The sequence below is a fragment of the Asparagus officinalis genome, chromosome 5, assembly GCF_001876935.1.
Source record: "Asparagus officinalis chromosome 5, Aspof.V1, whole genome shotgun sequence".
Classification (NCBI taxonomy): Eukaryota; Viridiplantae; Streptophyta; class Magnoliopsida; order Asparagales; family Asparagaceae; genus Asparagus; species Asparagus officinalis.
The window spans coordinates 50,698,219-50,722,220 of record NC_033798.1 but is presented as its reverse complement, the minus strand read 5'-3'; the positions used below and the strand labels follow the sequence as shown (position 1 = coordinate 50,722,220).

At 40.9% G+C, this 24,002-nt stretch overlaps 1 protein-coding gene across 1 annotated transcript in view; it reads left to right on the top strand.

Annotated features, from left to right (window-relative positions):
• Positions 23,670-24,002, top strand: part of LOC109841818 (serine/threonine-protein kinase UCN-like) — a gene marked incomplete at its 3' end in the record, with an annotated part of 1,001 nt that continues 668 nt past the window's right edge. The window contains 1 exon segment of the mRNA XM_020410756.1: positions 23,670-23,996. Within this exon segment, the coding sequence (XP_020266345.1) occupies positions 23,853-23,996 (144 nt within the window).

Below are 24,002 nucleotides of genomic sequence, written 5' to 3'. Positions count from 1 at the left end.
TAACGGTAGGGGATAAAGGGTGCAAAATAAAAATATTAATACAAGAAAATTAATAATACAAATAATAATAATAATAATAATAATAATAAAAAATAATTAACTATTAATTTAAAAGTTTTATCGAAACAATTAAATGTATAATTAGCAAAACTATTAAAATAAATATAAAATCTTATTTTAAATCATAGAAAATTCTAGAGAAATTAGGAAAATACAAATACTCTTTTAGAAAAATAATATTTAATATTTAAATACCAGAAAATTATTTAAACCGGTATTAAAAATTTACGGTCATTACAAGGAGTGAGTTCACAAATCAAGGCATTCATAGCCTTAACATTAAGAGTAGCCAAATTCTTTTCTTCATCGGTCATGTTACGACTTGATTTTTCAACATATTCCTTTTCAACGATATCTAGGATGTCAATATCAATACATCTGAAATAAATGTGCATCCTAGCTTTCCAATATGCAAAATTATTGTCATTAAACAAAAGTGGCCTAGAAATTGATTGACCTTCAAGAGCATGCACATTCATGTTGGAATCCATATGGGATCTTTACTCTCAGGTGATTAAACCACTAATAAATTGAGACAAAGCTCTAATACCAAATGAAATTACCCTAGGAGGTGAATAAGGTAATCAAACAATAATTTGCAACTTATGAAAATACAATACAATTTAAGACATAAAATATAATAATAAGGCAATAATTTAAAAGAGAGAGAGATGTTAGCCAATGAAGACGACGATATGTTCACAAGATTCGGCCACTCTTGGCCTACATCCCTGACCACCTCTCCTGATGGTGATCCACTATACAACCTGGTTTGGAAGCTAGAACTTCTACACAATGATCTTCCCGAGATCAAACTCTTCACACAATGGTCTCCTCGAGATCTAGCTCTCCACACAAAACAAGATGAAGAAAAGTAATCTCTCTTACAAATATCTATGGCAAGGATGAAGAGATGAACAATTGAAGCTCAGGGGTTTGTGGGATATGAAAGTGAAAACCGAAAAATTGAGCGCTTGAGAATGAGTATAAAATTTAAGCTTAGAAGTCTCAAAAATAAAATTCAAGTTTTTCTATTTGTTTTCTTGGTTGAACAATAAATAAGACCTGAGGACTATTTATAGTCTCTCAACATATCCGCCCAAATCCAAGAAAAACCAACAAATCCCTTAAAATTAAGAATCTGGAAAAACTAGCCGTTACTGTTGACGGCTGCTATCGGTCGACTGGTCAACGATATCACTCGAATTTAAACTCGTATTAGAAATTTACGGTCATTACAATTTTGATTAAGGGTGGGGGGGGGGATCTCTCTAGGAGGTGGAGCTTAGTCCACAACCACAATCTCTTTCAAAGAGAATGATATATTGTTATAAATAAATGATGCATTTACACGATAGAGTTTTTATTCCATGTTTTGAAGTATTTTTGATGGATTTCGTGCATTATGAGAGTGCCCACTTATCATGATTTTGGATGATAATGAGTAATTTGAATAATGGGTTTTCCTAATTTTTAGTTTGAATTGCGAGCCCTCGAATTGTAATGGCAGATTTGTAAATACTTAATGTTTTAAGGGAAAATTATGTCAAGGCCCCAATATAAAGAGTAGCGTGTGACCTGTCTCTTCCATCTTTTTTCATTATGGATCAGACCCAAAAAATATCACTTCATGTGATTCAGCCCTTTATTCCCGCCATCTAAATATATAGAGAGAAATAAACATAAAATCTAAAAATACCCTCATTTCCTCCTCTCTCTCTTCTCTTCAGATCTAAATCTACATGGCTCCTCCTTCCTCTTCTCCTCTCTCCTAGCCCATCTCCTTCCTCCTCCTCCTCCTCCTCCTCCTCTCTCTCTCTCTCTCTCTCTCTCTCTCTCTCTCTCTCCCCTCCTTTTTCTCTCAGACACCGACACCCCACCGACCTTGGATGCACACTCAAACCATGTCGTTCGATCCTATTCTCCCTCTAATTTTCCTACTAATTTTGCATGCTCTCTCTCTTCCTTCCCTCTCCCCACCAAAAAAAAAACAAAAAAAAACTCTAATTTGGCCTGTAATGACGAAACCCTCGAATTCGTCGGAGTTGTCGTCGGAGGATCCGTCAAACAACAGATCGGTCCCTAACATCAAAGGTGAAGAGGTGGCGAATAACGAGGCAGAGGAGGTGGTGCCGGAGGAGGATGAGGAGGAGCTCGAGGCCGTCGCAAGTTTCACAAAACCTCTAAATTATAGATTTTTAAAGAAACTTCTAATTTCTATTTGAACATCGTGGAAAGATGAAAATTTAAAGAATACTGGCTAAATGTGATTTTTTACAATGTTTGATGTTAAGTTCAAGTCTAAGATAGAATATTAAGTCTAACAAGTTGGAAGTAAAGTCCAAGCGCTTGTATGTTAAGTCTATTGTATTGAATAATAAGTCCAAGGACTTGTATGCTATGTCCATTGGGTTTTATAATACGTCTAATTGTTGAATGATAAGTGTAATGGATTATATGTTATGTCTAATTTATTAAATGTTAAGTGTAATTCGTCACTAGTTAAGTCTAATGCATTGTATGTTAAATCTAATTGGCATGATGTTAATTGTAATTGATTGAATGTTAAGTCTATAGAGTTGGAAGTTAAGTCCAATATATTGTATGTTAAGTCTATTGGGTTGAATAATAAGTCTAATTTATTGAATGTTAAGTGTAATAGATTATATTTTAAGTCTAATTTGTTGAATATTAAGTATAATTTATTACATATTAAGTCTAATGCGTTGTATTTTAAGTCTAATTGGCAATATGTTAATTCTAATAAGTTAAATGTTAAGTCTATAGAGTTGCATATTATCTACTAGACTTAACATACAATAAATTATACTTAATATTTAACAAATTAGGCTTAACATATAATCCATTCACTACTAGAAATATGATTATTACCGATGGATATATAGCGATGGACATTTCCGTCGCTATAAGTTGACTTATAGCGATGGAAATATCCGTCGCTATATATCCGTTGGTAATTTTATTATACCGACGGATAAGTTAGTAATGGCGATGGAAATTTTTCGTTAGTAATGGCGACAAAAATTTTTCTTCGCCATTACTTTCTCGATAGACAATTTCCGTCGGTAAAATTCTGACGTTAATAATACTTTTAGCAATGGAATTTGCATCGCTAAAAGTTAAAATGGGAACAAAATTTTAGGGCGCGGGATTGCCCAAAAAATTTGGGCAAGCACGCGCCCTGAACCCCAAATTCCCTCATTTCTCTTTCTCCCCCGTCATTCCCCTCCCCCCTCTCCCAAACCCCAAATCCCCCACCCCTTTTCTCTCTCTGTAAAATCCCGTATTTTTCTTTGTTATGTGTATATGTGAATTATGGTGATAAATAGCTTGGGTTCATAGATGGACATGATAACATGTTATTTGAGATGATATGAGGCATATATATAGAGTTTTGTGTGTTGGTTTTGCAAATAAGCAAAACATGCACGAAACAGGAAAACTGCCAGATCAGTCAACTGACGAGCTCAGTCGACCGATCAGTCGACTGACGAGCTGTTTTCTAGTTTTTTCAGGTTTCGGGTCTGCTTTGATTGGTTCGGGTTTTGGGTCGGGTCTAGTTGTTCATATATGATCTCTCCTACCCAAAAACACCCCCTTTCATCATCAGATCTGAGAAACCCTAGCCCCTTCTCTCCTCTCTCAAACCCTAGATTCGTTCTTGGTGATTTTTAGGAGATCTCGGAGGATTTTCGTCGAGACTTTCACTTTGTAGCGAAGGAAACCACTCTCTCGTAGATCCAGGAGCTTTTTATCACCCCTGAGGCGAGTAACATCTCGCCCAACTCTGTCCCTTTTGTTTTGCACATATTTTTTTGGGTTTTAATGAGTTTTTATTGAGCCTAAAATGTATTTTTAGTACAAAGAATAAATCTTTATAGTATAGGATGCGAAATTTTGAGCTTTTCAGTATATAAAAAGATCATCAACGTTTTATTAAAGAGATCTAGATCTGAAAACGTTTGACAAGAGTTAATTCATGATTTATTGATTTCAAAATGTATCAAACATGTTTTTATATGTTTATGGTTTTTGATAGATGTTTACATGCAGAGATTTCATTTCAGTTTAGTACATATATGTTAAAATCAGTATCTTTATGCTTGGGATTTACGACGATGATTTTAGGTAAATTTTATTGCATAATCAAAACCTGCACAACAGGTTTTGCAGCCGTTCGATCGACTGATCAGTCGACCGACGGGCTAAATTTTTCAGCTATCAGTCGACTGACGGGCTGATTTTGTTTTTCTCAGTTCCTCAATCGACCAATGAGTCGACTGGTTGCATCAGTCGACACATGAGTTAACTGATGAGGTGGTTTACAGATTTTTGATCTGTTTGAGTTGCTTTTCGGGGTCGCCTCGATTATTTGACACTAGTTTACGACGTTAGTAATTTATCAGTACATGTGAGTTGACTTTTGACACAAGTTTAGACCTGAACATCGAGACCCGTGCGAGTTTAGGATATGTATATCTTTTCGCATATACCTTTGACAGTTACACCTCTTTACTTATAGTCCATGTGTTGGACATGCATTACTATTAGTCCATGTGTTGGACACTTATCATTTCAGTCCATGTGTTGGACATACATATCATTTAGTCCATGTGTTGGACATTTGCTAAACCTTGAGCATGATACATAACTGAGTTTAGAGTATGACATATTTATGAAGTTGGGACATGATAGCTACCTAGGTTGGACGTGACACTTATTGTAGCTTTGACATGACTTTGTTTATCGGTAGAGATTGATACATTTTCTTTTCTTTATTGTTTATGTATTAGACTCCAGGTTTGGTACTTAGGCACTTAAAATTTGAGATACAAGGTATATACATGAGGGTTTTCTTGTTTGGATTATTTCGCTCGACGTACCTATGCTCGTGTTATAATTTTCTAAGTACTAAAACCCATTATTGTTAGGATAAATGATTTTATATTATTATGTGTTAACTGTATTTTTATATACAACGAGCCCTATCCCTTGGGGTTGGTTGTGATGTTGCTCGCTAGCACTTTGACGCTCATTGTCCCTCCCCCTTTCAGGTAACGAGCCAGGAGCCCGGAGAGTAATAGGTTGATGGCGATGCACTTTAGCTTCAGCCGTTTATTTTAGTTATATTTTTCTTTTGAACTCCACTGTAGATTGTTGTTAGACATTTGAGAGTCTATTCTAGAAGTTGTAAAGGCTGTGTGCCTTATTTCCTTTTATTCAGACATTTGTATTTAAGACTTGTTGAGAAGTTCCAGCTTATTCATTTCAGACATTGACTTGTACTTCAGTATGTTAGATGATGAAATATTAATTTGATCTTTATTATTTCATCAGTTGACTCTTGTATTATCTTTTACTTGCTTTTGTACCTACACCTGTTATTTGACTCTACTAGAGAGATAGTAATTGTGATGGTGAAACATGTTATTACACGGTGTGGTGCATGCGATTATGAGTAATAAATTTTTTGAGTTATCATGTTCAATAAAATACCTCTGTCAACCACGAAATCCACCAAAACTATCACATTAACAGTTACCTCTGATAGTCTATTTCCTCCAAATTCCCCTACCAATCCTCTTCAAGTAGGATGACGGGTCAATCAAAACTATCACGTTAATGATTACCTCTAATAGTCCATCAATTTACCAATCTTCTTCAATAGGATGGCAGGTCTACAAAACTATCACGTTAACAATTACCTCTGATAGTCCATCAACTTGCTAATCTTCTTCAGTAGGATGGCGGGTCCATCAAAACTATCACGTTAATAATTACCTCTGATACTCCATCAACTTGTAAATCTTCTTCAGTAGGATGGCGGGTCCACCAAAACTATCACGTTAACAATTACCTCTGATAGTCCATCAACTTGCAAATCTTCTTCAATAGGATGACAGGTCCACAAAACTATCACGTTAACAGTTACCTCTGATAGTCAAACTCATCAGATAATGTTTTACAAGGTGATGGGCCTCTATTCTGACTTGATGGATAGTGGCCCACAAGTCAATATGTCATGTCTACCCCTCTTTTTCTTCCCCTGCTAAGTCTTAATCAAGATTGGGGGTTGGTTACTTGGAATCCATTAGATTAAGAGTAACGAATCTTTCACATCGTCGAGTTAACATTATACTTTTGATGATCATCACCCCCACGGAGTATGAATTCAGTTTGCATCGCTCACAATTTGTCACGTTAACAATACACATCTGACAATCAACTTATTAATCCTCTTCAATAGGATGATAGGTCCTCAAAATTGCTCAAATCGTAATCTTCCCCAACAAGACACTGAGTCTTCAAAATCTTATTCAAATCATAAGTACACAAATTTTTGCTACGTTAACATCACACCTCTGACAAATTAACTTATCAATCATCTTCAATAAGATGATAAGTCCACAAAGTTGCTCCGATTGCAACAAATTCCCATCATGTTAACACCAAACCTCTGACAATTAACTTATCGACTCTCGTCAATAGAGCGATAGGTCCTCAAGGTTACTCTGACCGTAACAAATTCTTATCACGTTAATCCCACACCTCTGACAAAATCCACTTATCGACTCTCCCAAATAGAGCGATAGGTCCTCAAAATTGCTCTGATCGTAATATTCTTCCTGTCATGTTAATATCACACCTCTAACAAAATCCACTTATCGACTCTTCTTAATAGAATGATAAGTCCACATACCCATCAAGTTAATATCTCACCTCTGACGACCAAATCAACTTATTGACTCTCTTCAATAGAGCGATAAGCCCATAAAATACTATTAGGTTAACATCACACCTCTAACAGACAAACCCTCTCCAATAAACTTGTTAATCCTTTTTTAACAAGAATAGCAAGTTTTCATCATAAAATACCCAGTGGATTAAAGATTTTTTGGAATTATCCTAGTGATAATAAAGAAAAATTTTGAATTTTACTCTAAGTGAAAATTCATGCTAAGTTAATACTACACCTCTAGCACTTCTAACTTTTTTCAGTGTTTCAAGCGAAAATATAACACAGGAAGAAACAGTGACAAAAGCCCACGTATTCAACATCGTGGCAGGTCATTATTAATAACGCTAAAATCCATGCCTTACACGCATGGGGGATTTTATCTCGATCCCTAATTAGAGATAAGTCTACGCCTAATACGCATTGGCGGTTAGTCTTTAATTTTTAGTGAAATAACAAAGTCTATGTATTCAAAATCATAACATCAAGTCTAAGAGGGTTCATTCTCTTAGCACAACGTTATATGTGAAACGGATTCAAATAATTCACATGCTAGCCCGACTCAAATGGTAGTCGATAAAGGCTTATCAAATCCGTTGATGGCTGAGGGTTTGCCAAAAATCCTATGAATATTTGTGGGTCCATCAGCTGAATGGATGTGAGCCGTGACGTGACATTTGAGAGCTTCTGTTCGTGTATAGCATGTATCGTCGCTATAGTTTCTCTTTGAAGCTCAGGTCCTACGTGAAAAATCCCTTCAACCAAAATGCCTTCAAAGCGGGTGCAAAGGACAACTCCTTATGACAAGGAATCAACTGATCCAAGATCAGAGTTAAGATCCAAAGTATTCTAAAAATTCGTCCCAGTCAACCGCGAACTTTCAAAATCTTTGGAGAGGGTTTTGTAGGCTGTCTAAAAATCACTGTAGATAGTTGATCCCCATCAAACACCGATGATGGAATTTATAATTTGACGGCTTCCAGAAGGCTACGATTTAAAGACTTTCATGTAGATCGATGAAAGTTACAATCCGACGATCTTCACAACAACTGATGAAAGCTCTAATCAACAGCCTTCACAATCAACATCGGGAGTTACAATCTGACGACTCTCACATATCAAAGAGCTAAAGCAAAGATTACAAAATGACGATCTTTGCAACACTTTGATAGAAAAAGACTACAAATCGACGGTCTCTTTAAATTAAGACGCGAAAGTCCTCCCCGCGTACTAGCATCAAGACGCACCGCATTCATAGCCGCTGATGCAGTGCAAACGCAACTCACATTTAGCTCCAAACGCTACAAACGCAGCTTAGATCCAGCTGCCAACACAACTCATGTTCGACCGCAAATGCAGCCTCTGAAAGCTGCCAACGCAGCTTCCATCCACTGCCAAACGCAGCTTCCAACCGCTGCCAAATGCAGCATCTAACTGCTACCAACACAGCTTCCAACCGCTGCCAAACGCAGCACCTAACTGCTGCCAACGCAGCTTCTAACAGCTGTCAACGTAGGTTCCATCTATTGCCCAACGCAGCTCGCAAACACTGCGTTCAAACACAGATTTCATTCCAGAATGCGGGACCTATGTTTGACTCGTTCAAACACGAGTTGAACGGTTCCAGAAACCACTTTCTCCCCATGATCTAAGGGATTTCCACCCCCACTTAGGAGCAGATTAAAGAGGCGGTTACACCCCATTCATCCCCACTTAGGAGTGAATTAAGAGGACAGTTACACCTCTTAATCTCCTATAAATAACTAAAAAATCAGTTTAGTTGAGGGCTCTTCGGCTTGGGAAGATCAAGAGAGATATTTGGGATCATTGAGCATTTTCAGATCTAGAGATCAACAAAGGACATTCTTCGGTAACAGGAGCTATCTTCATTCTTGGCTTGTCTAACCAATTACGGTTAAGATCAATCAACTCTTTTATAAGAGTTTAAACTTGCTCTGAGTTATTAACTTGTTCAGAGTTATAAACTTGCCACGCAAGTCCTCCATAGCGTCAAATCATGAGGAGAAGACCACGTTCCAGTGAATCAAGACGTTCAGATCATCAATAGAGAGCAAACTTGACACGAGCATTCGATGAAGGCACTCCATCGCCACCCTGAAGAACCTAGAATTAAACAAAGGAGAGAATTCAGATTAATTCTCTTCTCTTTTATAATCAGGAAATCCAATTGTAATTGAGATCAAAGGAATACAAATCAATTTTTCTTCATTTCTTTTTACTTCAAATTTTCCACAAACAATCTCCTCCCCCTCTCTGAAATTCGTGGCTTTTCAGTCCTCAGTTCGGCAGGGCTTCGCTAATGCTCGAGAATTCCAAATCTGAAAAAATAAAGGCCCTGAGGCTGTATTTATAGGCTTTGGGACCTTTATTTTCGGATAAGAACGATCGATTCACTCTTATCTTCAGTTATAACCACTTAACCACGTTCTTGAATAGATTCAGATCAGTTGGAACAAATCCAGGTGGTTAACGTCGAAAAACAGCTTAAAATAGCCAAAAATCGATTTTCGGGGCTGCGGACATCCATGGGTGTCTCGGCCTGGCCGAGACACCAGTGGGGGGACACCACTGGGTGTCTCGGCCTAGCCGAGACACCAGTGAGTGTCTCGGGTATTTTGTCTCTAACTTTCTCATATGATCTCCAAATAATATGATTCAAGATGCATTGGAAAGATGACGAAGATATATACAACTTTTGTCTTTTAAGCTTTTTTATATTCGAAACAAATCATGGTCAAAATCTCTATTCTTCTCTGAGACACCAACACTGTCTCAGAATTCTGAGGCAGTTGGTATTTTGGCTTTATCTCTCGCATATGATCTCAGAATGAGTTAATCCAAGATGCGTTAGAAAGCTAACAAGGAGCTCTACAACTTTTATCTTTTGAACTTATTCAGATTCAAAGCGAATAATAGTCAAAACATCTCTAAAAAGTCCAAGACACCTATGGGTGTCATGTCTTGGCCGAGACACCCTTGGGTGTCTCGGCCTGACCGAGACACCAAGAGGTGTCTCGGCCGAGGCCCGGAACGTAGTTCTGTGTATCTTGTCCATTTCAGCTGTATCTTCGTCGTCCGAACTCAGAATCGTATGATTCAAGATGCGTCGGAAAGCCATCGAGAAGATATACAAGCTCCCATGATTGAATCATCTATGGAGTGGATGGGACATGGGGGTATTTCGTCTTTCGTAAGTGACTAGAGCTCCCGATCAGTTCGTGTTTCTGTTATTCCGAGTTTCGTTGCTTCGCATGGTTTGTTGACTCACTTCATGCACTTATCAATGTCGATTAAGCTTCTGTGACTCGGATAGTAACATTCATCATCTTCTCTGTGTCTCGAGCCACGTGTGGGGACCTATATGTAATTTTTGATGCATACAGATACCCCCTCCAAAGTGTTTTTGTCTCGTTTCTTTTATAGATGAGCCTGAAATACTTTGGATATGATCGGTCCAACCTTCAGTCAGTGTAAAAGGACCTTTAATTAGCTTTGATTCTTGACTCCTTCGATTTTTAGTCTATTTTGATAAATAGCTGAAGTTCTTTCAGCACTGCGTTTATCGTCTGGCCGTCGTTGAAGTTTCGAATCAAAAACTAGTGAGTTAATTCTGGCTCGTGCTGTTGAGTTGACTTTGAACTGACTACCTCTGCCATAATATATTGGCTTAGGGCTACGCATTGAACGGTGTTGTTTCGGATCGCCCAGCGTTGATTTTTTATCGCAACGCGTTGACTGGTGTTGACCTAGGGTTACGCGTTGACCAGCGTTGACCTTAGGGTTTTGGATCACTCACCGTTAACACAGTTTATACTCGTACATTTGCTGGAGTATACACAATTTAAGCTCTTAGGGTATTGGAGCATGGCGGTTCTAATAGTTAGGGCTGCAGGACTAACTGTTAAAGCCGATTCGTCTGCAGATATGGATCTTATCCCGAAGTTATTAGATGCTCGAGTCATGAGACCAACTAAAGAGGCTAATGCATCAATGACTCTCACATTCATAGGATTTTTGGCAAACCCTCAGCCATCAACGGGTTTGATGAGCCTTTACCGACTACCGTTTGAGTCAGGCTAGCATGCGAATTGCTTAAGTCTGTTCCGCATGTGACGTTGTGCTAAAAGAGTTAACTCTTTTAGTACTACGATGTTGAATACGTAGACTTCGTCTTTCTCACGGGAATAGACTACCCGGCCGCATGTATCAGATACAGACTTAGGATTTTTGGCAAATCCTTAGCCATCAACAGATTTGACGTGCCTTTACCGATTACCGTTTGAATCGAGCTTGCATGCGGATTGTTTAAGTCCGTTCTGCGTGTAACATTATGCTAAAAGAGTTAACTCTTTTAGTGTTACGATATTGAATACGTAGACTTTGTCTTTCTCACGGGAATAGACTACCTGACAACGAGTATTAGACGTTGACTTATCCCTTCTTAGGATTCGGGATAAAAGTCCCCAGACTCAGATTCTAGTGTCTTATCACTCGGTGAAAGACTAAACCGGTAACGCGTGTTAGGCGTTGATTTATCTCTATTTAGGAGTCGAGATAAAGTTTCCCGTGCGTGTAAGGCACCGATTATGGTGTTATTAACAATAACCTGTCACAATATCGAATATATAGGCTTTTATCCTTTTTTACGATCAAGGGCTAACCGGTAACGCGTGTTAGGTGCTGACTTATCCTTACTTAGGCTTTGGGATAAAATTCTTCATATTTGGATTCTGGTATCTTCTTCAATCGGCGAAAGACTAAACATATAATGTGTGTTAGGCGTTGGTTTATCCTTACTTAGGATTCGGGATAAAATTCCCTGCACGTGTAAAGTACGAATTACGATGTTATTAATAACAACCTGCCATAATATCAAATATGTAGGCTTTTGTTCTTTTACAGTCAAGAACTAACCGGCAACACGTATTAGACACCGACTTATCCCTACTTAGGCTTCAGGATAAAATGCCTCAGATTGGTATTCTGGTGTCTTCTTCAATCGGTAAAAGACTAAACCGGCAACGTGTGTTAGGCGTTGACTTATCCCTACTTAGGATTCGGGATAAAATTCCCCGTATGTATGAGGTACGGATTATGGTGTTATTAATAACAACTTGCCACAATGTCGAATATATGGGTTTTTGTTCTTTTTACGGTTAAAGACTAACCGACAACGCGTGTTAGGCGCTGACTTATCCCTACTTAGGTTTCTGGATAAAATTCCCCACGCGTGTTAAGTACGGATTATGAGAGTTAAAAAGGTGGTGTCTTCTCTTAGGGCAAAGACAAACCCGATAGTGGAAAGAAAGAATTTTATATTCTATTTCCAATTGCAAAGGAGACTCGAAGTGGGATTTCCACCTCGAGAATCTAAAGAGTGAAACTAAGAGTGGGATCTCCACTCTAAGAATTAAAAAGATTCGGATAATCCTAACCATTGGAAGGTTTGATTACCGAACTAAAGGTAAATTTCTTATTTATCAAGAGTGAATTGTAATTATGACCCTAACTGTAGGAATGTTTGACCAAGTGGGAGTTTGAGATGATCCTAACTGTAGGAAGATTTGATCACTTGATTTAAAAGTCGACCTCTCATTCATGGAAGGAATCGAGAGGGGATTTTGGTTTTGACCCTAACTGTAGGAAGGTTTGACCGAGTAGGAGGTTTGAGATGATCCTAACTGTAGGAATGTTTGATCACTCGATTCGTGGACCTCTCATTCATTGGAGGAATCGAAAGGGGATTTTGGTTGTGGCCCTAACTATAGGAAGGTTTGACCAAGTGAACAGCAAGAGTGGGAGTAAAAATTATAGTAGGAGTGTTGATTCATACAAATCACTCAAAGGGGGTTCCTGGTGTTAAGTGGCAAATACATAACACGGAGGGGTTTGATAATCGTTAATGATCAGGAGATTAAAATTCTGATACTATGTTCAAAATTTAACAATGAGAATGCTGAGTGCACAGACGTAGCGGGAGTTTGTGTGGGAGTTTCTTATTCATCACCTTCTTGTAGTGACCAGGTTATCCCTAAAAATACACTATGTAGAATTCTTTCGGGAACTTCCCGTTACATGAATTACCCACCCCTAGCTTTTTTGCAAAACTGGGTCTAATATTAAACTCAGTTGGATGACCGAGTTATCCTTAAGAATATCACATACGATATTCTTTAAGGAACTTCCCGTTAAAATTAGGAAATAGCTTAGACTCGTACACCTGTTGGAGTATTGAGAAACAGTTTATACTCGTATACTCTTTCGAGTATTGGAAGGAGCAGTTTATACTCTTATACTTGTCGGAGTTGTCATTCAGCTTAATTTAGTGTTATAACGCCGACTTCAACCGAGGTTTGAATGCTATTCTTGAGAGCAAAGCAAGCCTTGGTAGGATGAAGGATTCTCCTGTGGTACGCACAGTACTTCGGATCCGTAGTGTTGTCTACTTCCTACTGATCTGTGATAGGTGGTAGCTTGATCTTGTTATTTTTAAGGAGGGACTCAAAAATGACTGGAACGTCTTCATCCTTGATGGAGTACTCTTTTTGGAGTTTCGGACTCGAAGTATTTCGCTGTCTCTAGGGTTGTTGTTGTGACGTCTGATTAACATCAACAATTGTTGCGGGTGCCTTCTCCTTACCACGGGAGACGAAACTTGAGTTCAGAGGATTAGCCATCGGTTGGCTTCTCTCGGCTTGCTTCCTTCTGAGGAAGCGTTCGGCCTGCTCTCCGCGCACTTTCAACTCTTTCCAGGTATTAGAGGGTACCACTCCCATAACTTCCAACACGTCCAAAGAGAGATTGTTGTGACAGGTTTAGAGGATGAAGTCCTCTGTGATCGGATCTCGGCAGTTCATCGCCTTATTCCGGAAGCACTTGACGAAGTCGTCGACCGTCTCGTCGTCTTCCTGTTTCTCATTGAAGAGTGTCTTGATTTACACCTCGATGTTATCATCAAAGAAGTGAGTGAGGAACATGCTCTCTAGGTCTTCCCAGTTGTTGATGTTTCCAGGCTTGAGACGACGGTACCAATCAAAAGCAGGCCCGCGGAGGGTGCCAACGAATGATCGAACCATAAAGGCTTTGTTGCCAGAAATTATGCCCAAGTGGGATTTGAAATAGATCAAATATTGAGTGGGCGAGCCCTTCCCATCGAACGGCGTGAAGTTGATCAGGTTGAACTTTGCCGGATACGGGATTGAATCCCACTCTCTTGGGTAAGGACATAGAATCCCGGTCTTCTTCACTTCTCGAGCAGACATCAGAGCGTCGATTTTGCTCTCGAGATCCTTCATCTTTTCGTCCTCGTCTATATCTTGTTTTGGATAATTTCCGAGAGGAATGTTTATTGGAAAAATTGCAATAAAAAGAATAAAAGAAATTTGACTTGTATTTCTTCGATCCTGGTTACAATTCGATTACAAAAGAGAAGATAACGAATTTGGTTCTCCCATTTGTTTAAAACTGGGTTCTTCACGGTGGCGATGGAGTGCCTCCCTCGAATGCTCGTGTCGAGTTTGCTCTCCGTTGACGATCCACACGTATTGATTCACTGGAACGATATCACCTCCTCATGATTTGATGTTATGGAGAACTTGCGTGGCAAGTTTTAGAACTCTGGACGAGTTGATAACTCTGAACGAGTTTTAAACTCTATGAAAGAGTTGATTTGAACCGAGAGTCGGTTATTAAGCCAAGGAATAAAAGCTCTCTGTTGTCGATCTCCAAATCCGAGAATGCTCCAAAGATCCTCTCTTTGCTGACAAGCTCCAGGGTCAATCTGAGCCAAGAAGATCCAACCCTTCGCTGCCAAGTCCCAGATCCAAAAATGTCAGCCGAAAAAGCCTTGAACTCCGGACCCCAGAAGCCAACCCTGAACTCAGTTGAGTTTACTCGCTTTTATAGGGGATTAAGGGATTGAGGGGGGTGTAATCGCCCCCTTAATCCGCTCCTAAGTGGGGCGGAAATCCCTCAAATCGTGGAGGGAAAACGGTTCCTACAACCGTTCAGCTCGTGTTTGAACGAGCCAAACGCCCACGTTGGCGTTCAGGACCCTAACTCCGCATTTTAGACTGGAGACGCGGAGTTGGGTACCCGCTGGGCATTGAAAAGCGCAGGTCCGACCCCAGCATTTTAATGTTGTAACGCGGGTCCGACTCCAGCGTTTTGATGTTATAACGCGGGCCCGACTCCAGTGTTTTGATATTGTAACGTGGGTTCAACCCTCGCGTTTTACTGTTGACATACGGGGAGGACCTCCGTGTTTTGGTCTTAGAGCGCGGTGATGAGTTCCGCGTCTTGATTTGGAGAGATTATCAACAAGTAATCTCTTTTGTCATAGCGTTGTAAAGATCATTGTCTTGTAATCTTTATCTTGGTTCCTTGAGAATATGAGAGTCGTCAGATTGTAACTCCCGATGTTGATTGTGAATGCTGTTGAACTAGAGCTCTTATCGGTTGTCGTGAAGGTCGTCAGATTGTAACCTTCAGCGATCTACGTGAAAGTCATCAAATTGTAGCCTTCTGGAAGTCGTCAGATTGTAACTTCCATTATCAGTGTTTGATGGAGGATAAGCTATCTATTGTGATTTTTAGACAGCCTACAAGGAATAATACGGCCACCCCAAGTGTTGTTGTTCTCAATGGGGTCATCCCCAGTGTTTTGATCAACAAGAGGGTTATCAGTATTAAGGTATTCATCCCCATCTGAATCGCTAATCGCTTGGCTAATATCGTTGCAACGACTGGATTCACCTATCTGATTTGACAAAACTCGGATTTGTTGATCATGCTCTTCCCTCATCTGCAGCATAGCCATTTCCATTTCGAACTTGAATTCTTGCTTCTGTTTGGCTAGAGCATCCTTAACCATTTTGGCTACTTCCTTGGTGTTAATCATAAACACTTCGTGGGATTATCCTGGGCTGGATACTATTTTGTCAGAAGTGACTGCAGAGTTAGCATCTGATGCTTCATCATCTAAGGATAATCCCCTCTGCATTCTCTGATAATCCCTACGTCTAGTGGTCCCTGCGCATAGCCGAGTCAGACAATGTGATACAAGGGGGTCGGAGCTAGAAGGTCGAGCCGACTTTCCCTTATCAACCATATTTACCGTAACTTTTGGAAATTCGTCACCTTGAACGACCGATCGTTTCTTATGGAAACGCTTTGGCTAGGACCTAGTCGTTCCATTAGAGATCCTCTCGAATACCAAGACCCTCTGTGGAGTGTTCTTAAGATAGCTACACGCTGATAATACTGCCCTGATAAGCTTGGCATACGAACAATGAGAGTCTGTTTCCCGGGTACTTCTCTTTTGAGATTTGTTTGTACCCCTAGCCTAATAGTACAACTCATCTGTATGATTGTCGGAATAGCCTACCGTGCGCTGGCACAACTTTCTAGGTATAATGTTATCATCGTCATACGAATACGTTTCCTTCTGGGGATATAATGCTTTGTTAGCATTTTCAAGAGTCACACGTTTAGAGCCACGCTCTCGAGAGCACAAGACCTCAACGGGCTCTTGGAATTCGACTTGCAGTCCAATGCGGTCAGTTGCTAGAATTTTCTCCTTATGGGAAGGCTTCATATTCTCATGAGGGCGCGTGCGACCCCCAGCTCGTTGAGTTGCTCGGGGTTCCTTCACTAGGCCCAAGCGTTCTTTAATAGGAGTTTTACCTTGATCTTCATGTAGAGGATCCATGCGAGCCTTCAATGGAATTCTGGATTCAGAGAGATCCACGCTGTCGTAGGGCTTTACCGGAGGTACGGGAGTAATAGGAGGGGAATCTAGAGTTGACGAAGGCCGAGGAGTAGCCTTAGATCTAGAATCGAGTGAGAGACATGACTGATGTCTCTTGGGTAGAGGCGCTATTTTGGCCTTCGGTACCCAAACCTATTTAGATCTTGGTGGTTTCTTGACCACCTCTTCGTGTTGCAATTCTCATACCTTTCACACAAGGATCTAGGCATGCGCAAGAAGTGCTTGGCGCTTCTAGATGCGCTCCTCGAGAGTAGAACGGGTTCGTTTGACCCAAACCCATTTATTAGTAGGTGGTTAGGAGGAGGTTCCCGAAGCTTGTTGTGGAGATGGCTTAACCAGTTGGCGCTTTCTGAACTCCAAATCCGCTTGGTAACGGAGTCCGTCCACCTGATCCAAAGCCTTAGCAAATTAGGGCGCGAGGCGTTGGCGTTGCCTTTGACGTGCTCTCCTTGATAGAATTGGCGCACCTTCAGCAGTTAACTCATTGATCGTGGAGGAGTTCAGATCTGCAGATCTGGTCTCATTGGACATCGGCGGATCGTTGTGAGGTGCGGCTGTAGCAACGGTAGCGAGGAATTCACCTTCTTGAGTCTTTAGATCTGAAGACCAGCGGATCTTTCGGGCGGAGGAGGCCTTTCTGCGCTTGCGAGGCGAGGCAGATATGGAGGAGGAGGAGGAGACGTACTCCTCGAACTTCTGTTGGTCGAACTCGTATTCGACCTCTTTAGCCATGAGGATCTTGATCGTCGGCTATGGTACGACAGACTCGTTGACGAGACTATTGGCTCCCACTGTGGTCGCTAGCTTGTTTGTGTTGGAAATTGATTTCTTCATTGTATAACTTATTACAACTTTAGACGTTACAATAAGTTGAAAAAAAGATTGGTCTTTTTATAAGACCTTTATACAATGAAATTAAAATTATAATCTCCTTCAAACAAACGCAATGGGTGTTTATCGTCCGTTGCTTGTGTGAGATCTTTGCCTGTGATGGGGACGTTGATATTCGTGAACCACCAAACAATCAGATCACATTCGGAGCTTCATTGATTCGTGAAGGAATCAAGAAGCCGAAGCAATTTTCTCAGCAATAGCGAGATAATCACTCTTCTCGAGATCACCCTAACGGGGCAATCTCAAGGGAAGGAACCAGGCTGCAGATCTAACGGACTCCTCTTCTTTATGCATGTAATATATATCAAAGTGTAATGAGATTTAAAGGAGATCTCCCCATTCTCTCTGAAATTCGTGGCTCTTCAGTCCTCAGTTTAGCAAGGCTTCGCCAACGCTCGAGAATTCCAGATCTGAAAAAATAAAGGCACTGGGGCTGTATTTATAGGCTTTGGGACCTCTATTTTTGGATAAGAATGATTGATTCACTCTTATCTTCAGTTGTAACCACTTAACCACGTTCTTGGATAGATTCAGATCAGTTGGAACAAATCTAGGTGGTTAACGTCAAAAAACAGCTTAAAACAACCAAAAATCAATTTTCAGGGCTGCGGATACCCATGGGCAAGCCGAAACACTCGTGGGTGTCTCGGCCTGGCCGAGAAAACTCTGGGTGTCTCGGTTTTTTCGAGACACCTCTGGGTGTCTCGCCTGGCCGAGACACTAGTGAATGTCTCGAGTCTTTTGGCTCTAACTTTCTTATATGATCTCCAAATAATATGATTCAAGATGAGTTGGAAAGATAAAGAAGATATCTATAACTTTTGTTTTTTGAGATTTTTCATATTCGAATCGAAGCATGGCCAAAATCTCTATTCTTCTCCGAGACACCAACACTATCTCGGAATTCTGAGGTAGTTGGTATTTTAACTTTATCTCTCGCATACGATCTCGAAATGAGTTGATCTAAGATACGTTAGAAATCTAACAAGGAGATCTACAACTTTCATCTTTTGAGCTTCTTCAGATTCAAAGCGATTAATAGCCAAAATACCTCTACAAAGTCCAAGATACATATGGGTGTCTTGTCTCGGCCAAGCCGAGACACCTTGGGGTGTCTCGGCCGAGGCGCGGAACGTAGTTCTAAGCGTCTTGTCCGTTTCAGCCGTATCTTCGTTGTCCGAACTCGGAATCGTGGGATTCAAGATGCGTCGGAAAGCCGTCAAGATGATCTACAAGCTCCCATGATTGAATCATCTATAGAGTGGATGAGACACGGGGGGTATTTTAGTCTTTCGTAAGTGACGCGGAGCTCCCGATCAGTTCGTGTTTCCGTTATTCCGAAGTTTCGTTGCTTCGCATGGTTCGTTGACTCACTTCATACGCTTGTCAATGTCAATTAAGCTTCTGTGACTCGGATAGTGACGTTCATCATCTTCTCTGTGTCTCGAGCTGCGTGCGGGACCTATAGGTAATTTTTGACGCCTACACACCCCTCTGCATAATTTTATCCACATGGATGGAAAGCTACGGTTAATGTTGTTGGATTTTTATTATAAGATTCCAGTTTGTGGGCTTCTTGGTCAGAAGCTGTATCATCAACCACTTTTCCCTTCCCTTTGCTTGTGTGAGGTTGGGATGAAGACGCTTTTCCTCTCTGAGAAGATTCTTGCCTAAGCGGCGAATCTGTCTCCTGAGATTTGGCCTTGTCTGCGACGATTTGAGTCAACATGGCCATGAGTTCATTGATAGCCTCCTGCTGAGATTTGAGCATGGCCTCCTGTTCATCAAGTCTCTTCGCGAGATCTTCATGGTTTCCCGTCATATAAGCGAAGCTCTTATGTTCAACAAAAGAGCTTGATGACTGGGACTCTGCAATGGCTGAGTGTTCGTCATCGGAATTAGTTTCTCTGGCCAAACTCCGATAGTTGACAGGGGAATGGCTCCTGTTCGCGTCCGAGTGTGTTGGTAGATTCCTTCAAACTCGTTAGCGATTTCTCTGACGCTTGGAGAATGATCTGTCTCTGACTCGTCAGAACTAAGGGTTGATGATCTCCCTTTACCAACCATGTTAGAAGTGACTCCAAGGTATTCATCCTCTAAAGTCTTCTTCCTGTGAGGATGTCGTCGATTATTGAGCAAAACGACATTCGTCAGTCGGTTGAACATCGACAGCAATTCCCACAAGTCAGAGACTTGGGATGAACCTCTCACAGAGCGTGAGGGTAAAGATGGAACCCCCTGTCCGTTAAAGGATGGGACTGGCTCCTGGTGAACATGGATCTTGAGTCCACGTTGATCTTTTCGAACACGACGAATCGCATTGTGTTCTAAAGAAGAAACACGAGGGTCGTGTTCTGTTTTACTAACGCTAGACCGAAGTCTGCGTTTTGTTGATGAAACGCACCTTTGCCGGTTGCATTTTTGTTGGTTAACGCAGTTCGTAAGTCTACGTTTTAGATCTTGAACGCACTCCTGAGAGTTGTGTTTTGGTTCTGAAACGCACTCCTGAGAGTTGCGTTCTGCCAAATCAACGCAGTTTTGAAGGCTGCGTTTTGATTGCACAACGCACCACTGAGGGCTGCGTTTGGCATAAACTGAGCCCACTCCTTTAGAGGTAGGGCTGCTCGAGTAATCTCGGCGACTAAAGGAGAGGGTTTCCTTTGGCATAGGAGCAACCTTTGGAGCTTTAGTCTCCTTGGCACCTCTCACAGAGCGTGAGGGTAGAGATGGAACCCCCTGTCCGTTAAAGGATGGGACTGGTTCTTGGTAAACATGAATTTTAAATCCATGTTGATCATTTTGAACACGACGAATCACATCGTGTTCCAAAGAAGGAACACGAGGGTCGTGTTTAGCTTGATTAACGCAAGACCAAAGTCTGCGTTTTGCTAGTGAAACGCAGTCCTGCGATCTGCGTTCGGATTCAGAAACGCACTCCTGAGAGTTGCGTTCAGTTTGTGAAACGCACTCCTGAGAGTTGCGTTTTGGTTCTGGGACGCACTCTTGAGAGTTGCGTTCAGCCAGATCAACGCAGGTTTGATGTCTGCGTTTAAATTTTGGAACGCACTCCTGAGAGTTGCGTTTTAGTTCTGGGACGCACTCCTGAGAGTTGCGTTCAGCCAGATCAACGCAGTTTTGAGGTCTGCGTTCTGATGTTGGAACGCGCCTCTGAAGGCTGCGTTCTATGGATTGTGCCACCACTTCTTCGTCAGAGAAGCTAGTCCCCAGCGGAGTCGCCATCTTTTGTTTGTTGGAAATTTGTAGTAAAAGAAATAATGAAAGAAAAATTTGACTTGTATTCCTCTCAAAATCAATTACAATTTGGATTCCGATTACAAAAGAGAGGAGAATGAATTTGATTCTCCCCTTTGTTTAATTCTGGGTTCTTCACGGTGGCGATGAGATGCCTCCCTCGAATGCTCGCGTCGAGTTTGCTTCTCGTTGACGATCCGAACGTCTTGATTCACTGGAACGATGTCATCTCCTCACGATTTGACGCTGTGGAGAACTTGCGTGGCAAGTTTTGAAATAACTCTTGACGAGTTGATAACTCTGAACGAGTTTTAGAAGAACTCGTAGAGTAAGTTTTGAACTCTGATCGAGTTGATAACTCTGACGAGTTTTAGAAGAACTTGCAGAGCAAGTTTTGAACTCTGATCGAGTTGATAACTCTGAACGAGTTTGAACTCTTGAAAAAGAGTTGATTTGAACCGAAAGTTCGGTTAATAAGCCAAGGAAGAAGCTCCTGTTGCTGGTCTCCAAAACTCCTTGTTGCTGCAGAACGCGGCAAGATGCTCGATCAAGGATCCCCAAAAAGTCAGCTCCCCCCCTCCAAAAAAAAGGATCCGAACTCAGTTGAGTTTTGAGGTATTTATAGGGGGTTAAGGGTATAACCGCCCCCTTAAATATCTCCTTAATGAGGGTTTAATGGGGTGTAACTGCCCCTCATAAATCTCTCCATGATAGGGTAGTGATCCCCTAAAATCTTGGGGAGAAAACGGTTCTGGAACCGTTCGAATCGTGCTTGAACGAGTTAAACGCTGAAAACAGCGTTCTGGGCTCGAACTGTGCGTTTCTGGACCTGAAACGCACAGTTGAGGTTGAAAAACGCACAGCTGGGGCTGAAAACGCACAGCTGGAGCTGAAAAACGCACAGCTGGGCTGAAAACGCACAGTTGAGGCTGAAAACGCACAGCTAAGGCTGAAAACGCACAGCTGGGCCTGTAAACGCACAGTTGAGCCGTAAACGCATAGTTGGCCTGTTTCAGGCTAAAAACGCACAGTTGAGCCCATAAACGCACAGTTGAGCCGTAAACGCACAGTTGGCCTGTGTCAGGCTAAAAACGCACAGTTGAGCCCATAAACGCACAGTTGGCCTGTAAACGCGCACAGTTCGTGCTGTTTTGGAGATTAACTCTGCGTTTTGGTGTTGAAAACGCTGGTTTGCCGTGTGCGTTTTGGCTCTGTAATGCAGAGGCGAACCTTAGGCGGGCTTGGCGAGCTTTAGGCTAAGTCCAATGTTCTGACGAAGTCCGGTCTTACAGACGGACTCCAGAACATAACTTGCTACGAAGAACAGGTCATAACTTTCAAACCGTACGTCGGAATTGGACGAATTACATATGAAAATCGGCTATCTCGACGAGACGGGGCCATCCGAACCTAGCCGAAGGCTTCGTTTGGCTTCCTCCGTTTCGCCAAATTCCTTACGGTTTGAGAGATATCTTGTAATCTTCGTCTTGGCTCCTTGAAAATATAAGAGTCGTCAGATTGTAACTCCCGATGTTGATTGTGAAGGCTGTTGAATTGGGGCCTTCATTAGTTGTTGTGAAGGTCGTCAGATTGTAGCCTTCTGGAAGTCGTCAGATTGTAACTTCCATCATCGGTGTTTGATGGGGGATCAACTATCTATTGTGATTTTTAGACAGCCTACACCTTTTTGTCACTTTCATGTGACTTCACCACTTTTTTAGGGGAAGTCAAAATTGCATTAAATCTTATGTGGCAACTTTCTTACATCTCACTTTCATAACCACTTACATGAAAACAAACACCTTAATTGTTAAATGAAAGTAACTTTCTCACTTTCATCTTTCACTTGCATGCAAACAAACACCCCCTACATCAGAGAACACACTGCGTATTTTGTAGTAATATAGCCTAATTTGGGAGTTCATTTGCCATAAGTAGAGGCTAGAATAGAAATAACCAAGTTATTAGGTATTGGCTGTAATCTTATTTAAGAGAACCGTTATAGTATTGATAATTTTAAGAACGGTTTTTCTACAAAGTGCCCATAGGCACTCTGTAAGAGAGAAGAGAGATAGAGAGAAATGAATAGCTCATGGACCCCCCTGATTTGTATTAATTTCTGTGCATAATTCATTTCTCTCTATCTCTCTCCTCTCTTATAGAGTGCTCATGGACTAATGGTTCTCTTTATTTATAACACTAAGTTCCTTCCCAATCGAACACCAATCACACTCCTCCACTCACTCCCCTGTTCTATTATCATAGTCGTCATTAATCCTCTCTTATGCTTTCAATTTTTTTAAAAAAAAATTGTTTTTAATGATGTTAAATGTCATTTTATTTTATTTTATTTCATTATTAAGGGGCTGTTTGGTTCGCTATTATAAGGGGTGGAAAACTCAGAAAACCCTTCCACGTCAGATTTTTAACCCTCCACGTCAGTTTTTTTATTTACGTCCATTTCTTTGTGCCGCTTTGGTTCGCTCGGATGGAAGAGGAAAAACTCTACTGAAATCGCCGCCAGCTCAGATTTTTTTTCCTCTCCGATTTCCTTCCCCAACCGAATGAAATTGATAAAAACTCTGCCACATCAGATTTTTTTTCTTCTCTGCTTTGTTTACAAAAGTTTTTCTTTTTTTCTATGCGAACCAAACACAAAAAAAATAAATACATTGGTTTCTTACTATTTTTTATGTGCGAACCAAAGCAAAACAATCTATTTCTTGAAAAAGTTTAAAAAACTCAAAACTTGTATTTCTTTACATGGAATTGCATTTCCCTATATCAAGAAAAGAAAAAGACATTTTGCTAATTAGGTAAGATTGGTCAAAGAAGCAAAATAGAGGAAACATAAAAAAAAATTATTATAATTTGATGGTGTGAAAAAATAAAAAAATTAGAAAGGTTACAGCGCTAAATTCTAACCCATTCTACGGGAATCACAGCTCATCAAACTTAACAACAGAACAAACCAGGTAACCGATACAAACCAAAAATACCCATATCCTACAGACTAAAATTAGACCCTAAAACCTGCCAGCTAATTACCAATTAATCAATCGGTTTAATTTAATTAATCCACCACCTCCTCCTCTATATATGCACCCCTCTCCCTCCTCTCGTCTCCCTTGCACCATTAGAGGGAGCGCATCCAAACCCAATTCTCTAAAAATGGAGTTGGACCTGGAGAATCTCAAAGCCATCCGGGTCCTCGGCCGAGGAGCAATGGGCACGGTCTTCCTCGTCTCC